At 40.4% G+C, this 4172-nt stretch overlaps 1 protein-coding gene across 1 annotated transcript; it reads left to right on the top strand.

The window, feature by feature from the left end:
- Positions 1–2342: 2342 nt before the first annotated feature.
- LOC118584542 (spermatogenesis-associated protein 31E1-like) lies at positions 2343–3764 on the top strand. The gene is given in 1 exon segment (XM_036188847.1): positions 2343–3764. A coding segment is annotated over 1 exon segment (1422 nt).
- The last annotated feature ends 408 nt before the right edge of the window (positions 3765–4172 follow it).

Below are 4172 nucleotides of genomic sequence, written 5' to 3'. Positions count from 1 at the left end.
CAACATGAGCTGTCTTCAGTGTTTTTGATTTTAGCGATTCTGACAGGTATAAGGTGGTATCTCAGAGTCATTTTGATTTGCATTTCCCTGATAACTAAGGATGTTGAGCAATTCCTTAAATGTCTTTCAGCCATTTGAGATTATTCTGTTGAAAATTCTGTTTAGCTCAGTAGCCCATTTTTAAATTGGATTGTTTGTTACTTTGATGTCAAGTTTCTTGAGTTCTTTATGTATTTTGGAGATCAGCCCTCTGTCAGATGTGAGGGTGGTGAAGATCTTTTCCCATTTGGTAGGCTGCCATTTTGTCTTATTTACCATGTCCTATGCATTTCAAAAGCTTCGCAGTTTCAGGAGGCCCCATTTAATAATTGTTGCTCTCAGTGTTTGAACTACTGACACTATATTTAGAAAGTAGTCTCCTGTGTCAATGCATTCAAGACTACTTCCTACTTTCTCTTCTATCAGGTTCAGTGCAAATGGTTTTATATTAATGTCTTTGATCCACTTGGATTTGAGCTTTGTGTGTGGTGATAGGCATGGATTTATTTGCAATCTTCCACATGTTGACATCCAGTTATGCCAGCACCATTTATTGAAGATGCTTTAGTTTTTCCATTGTACAGTTTTGGCTTCTTTGTCAAAAGTCAGGTGCTCGTAGTGTGTGGGTTAATGTCAGTGTCTTCAATTTGATTCCTTTACTTCACATGTCAGTTTTTATGCTAATTATAAGCTGTTTTTATACTGTAGCTCTATAGTAGAGGTTGAGGTCAGAGAAGGTGATGCCTCCAGAAGTGGCTGTTTTATACAGGATTCTTTTAGCTATCCTGTGTTTTCTGTTTTTCCAAATAAAATTGAGTATTTTTATTTCCAAGTCTGTGAAGAATTGTGTTGGGATTTTGATGGACTTGAATCTGTAGATTGCTTTTGGTAAGATTGCCATTTTTACAATATTAACCCTACCTATCCATGAGCATGGGAGATCCTTCCATTTTCTGATACTTTCCTTAATTTCTGCAGATATTTAAAGTTCTTGTCATATAGGTCTTTCACTTGCTTAGTTAGAGTTACCCCGTGGTATTTTATACTATTTGTGGCTATTGTAAAGGGTGATGCTTCTCTGATTTCTTTCTCAGCCCTTTTATCATTTGTATGTAGGAGGGCAACTGATTTTTTTTTTTTAGTTAATCTTGTATCCTGTCACATTACTGAAGGTGTTTATCAACTGTAGAAGTTACCTGATAGAATTTTTAGGGTCCCTTATGTATACTATCATATCATCTGCAAATAGTAAAAGTTTACTTTGTTCCTTTCCAATTTGTATCCACCTGATCTCCTTTGTTGTCTTATTGCTCTGGCTAGAACTTCAAGTACTATATTGAATAAATATGGGGAGAGTGGATAGACAGCCTTGCCTTGTTCTTGATTTTAGTGTAATGGATTTGAGTTTCTCTCCATTTAATTTGAATTTGGCTGCTAGCTTGCTATAAATTGCCTTTATTGTGTTTATGTATGTTCCTTGTATTCCTGATCTCTCCAAGACCTTCATCATGAACGGGTGTTGGATTTTGTCAAAGGATTTTTCAGCATCTAAGGAAATGATCATGTGCTTTTTCTTTCATTTTGTTTATATGGTGTATTACATTGACAGTTTTTCATATGATGAACCAATCTTGCATCTCTGGGGTGATGCCTACTTGATCATGGTGGATAATTTTTTGATGTGTTCTTGGATTCGGTTTGCAAATAATTTATTGAAGATATTTGCATCACTTTTCATGAAGGAGATTGGTCTGTATTTCTCTTTCTTTGTTGTATCGTTGTTTGGCTTGGGAACCAGAGTAACTGTAGCCTCACAAAATGAGTTTGGTAACCTTCCTTCTGTTTCTATGGTGTGGAACAATTTGAACAATATTGGTATTAACTGTTCTTTGAAAATCTGGTAGAATTCTGTGCTGAAACCATCTGGTCCCAGGATTTTTTTTTTTGATTGGGAAACATTAAATGACTGATTCTATTTCCTTAGGGGTTATGAAACTGTATCAGCGTCCAGGCTGCAGAGTCCTCTGTTGGCACACTCACCTTCAGAGGTTCAGGAGATGCAAAGAGCCACTGCACCAGCTGCCAGCCATGGGCCCACCAAGGCCCATCCCATTACATGGCAGACCAACCTAAGCACTTGAGCCAAAGATTACTGTTTCCTGGCAAGTACCCAGAAGAGCAGGATTGTCCAAGGGATTGGAAAAGGCAGCCTGCAACCAAGGATCAGTCCAAGAATTGTCAGGTATGAACCATGGAAGATGTTTGAAAATGTGGCTTCAGTACATCCCTGTTGGAGTGGTACAATGGTTGATCCTGAAGTAAGGATCCCATCTTCAGTGGCCAAACAGACCAATAGAATAGTAGAGGTGATAAGAGAGACACCTTCTCCATGGAAAGTGATCCTTGGGGCCAGCAAGATTCCCAATGGCCAAAACATCAATAACAACCTCAGAGATTTTGAATCTGTAGAGGCCAATAGAAACCCAGGCCATTTCCAAACATGTCCACAGCGCTCAAGCAGCCCAGCTCTAAAACCAAAGGTGCTGAGAGAGGCTGACTTCAAATCCAATAAGCAGCTACAGTCATGGCCTACTAGACTCCTTCCAGACAGTCAAAGCTCTGTGTGCCCCACCACAGTCAGTTTGCCTACACAGCACTCAGTTCTCAGATTCCAAAATAGATCCCAAAATCCCAAGACTTCTCAGAGCCTATGTGATGTATTCAAGAGGAGAAATCATGGCCAAAAAGCTCAGAAGCTCAGTGTCCCCAAGGATAAGATTCAAGCAAGTAATCACAAAATATTTCCTCCCAGTGAAGAGAGAAATGAATGTATGAGATCCAGAGCCAAAAGCCAGGGAGAAAATCTTGGGAGAATGGGGCTCTCCCAAGCCTGGGGCTTCAATAGCTCTACCCAATCCCAGGATACAGTCATTACTGAGAGTCAGCCCCCCCCTGATATGCTGGAAATCAAACAGGCTTCTACAGGAAGCTTTCTGAAGAAAATAGTAAGGAATATTCTACAACATCTCAACCTCAGCACCAAAGACAAGGATCAGGGGGATTCTCTGAAGAATGAAAGCACCCCACCATCTATACAGACTCAGGAGGTAATCACAAAAGAGACGCTCATCTACAATACGACAGCAAGAGTGCAATCTCTCATGAATGCTGTGACACAGGTCTTGATTGACAGGCTGGGCCTTGATATAGAGGAACCACCAAAGGTACAATGGTGTAAACTGGAATCACTAACATCTCCACTTGGTGTCTCTTCCCACTTTTCTGAGGGTATCTATGACACAAAGAAAAGCAGAACAGTGGGAAGAATGAGCTTTGGTCCCCACACCAGTTCCAAAGGACACAACCATCCACTCAGAGACAGGGGAATTGGAGACAAATAGCAGTTGAGTGTTGATGCCCAGAAAGCCTGTGATAAACATCAGAACAGAATGAAGAGAGGAATGGACTTCAACCAACTCCCCACCCTCAAGGGGAAGACCCATCCATTCCTGTACAGGAGAACTGGAGACAAGCAGCAGTCAGGCATAGCTAGCAAAACAGCCTGTGACCTTGATCAAATTAAAGTGAAGAGTGGATGGGCTATTGTTCACATAGCAACCCCAAGGGGCACAACCAACCATTCTTATACAGAGAAATTGAAAACAAACAACCGTCAGGTGTTGTTCATAGAGCCTGTGACCCACATCAAAGTACAAAAAAAGTAATAGGCTATGGCCATCTCAAAAGCCTCAAGGAGAATGATCATTGGGTCATGTACAGAAGAACTGGAGACAAGGAGCAGTCATATGCTGCTGCCCAGAGAGATGATCACCCCAAATGGACTTTATCAGCACAGGCCAGGGTGTAGGTGTAGGATACCTTGACCTTTGCTCACTAGTAAGTCTTCCAAAAGCTGTCTCATCCCCCAGCCATTGTTTCCCCCATGCATTCCCAGTAATAAACACTTTTTTTCCTGCAAAAAAATAAAAAAATAAAATAAAATAAATTGTTTATCTGGTCTTGGTTTAACTTATGTATGTGGTACCTATGCAAAAAATTATCCATTTCTTTTAGATTTTCCAGTTTGTGGAGTACAAGTTTTTGAAGTATGACCTAATGATTCTCTGGATTTC

Source organism: Onychomys torridus, chromosome 5 (genome assembly GCF_903995425.1).
Source record: "Onychomys torridus chromosome 5, mOncTor1.1, whole genome shotgun sequence".
Taxonomy (NCBI): domain Eukaryota; kingdom Metazoa; phylum Chordata; class Mammalia; order Rodentia; family Cricetidae; genus Onychomys; species Onychomys torridus.
The sequence above is the reverse complement of the archived record's forward strand: the minus strand, read 5'-3'. Positions and strand labels throughout refer to the sequence as shown.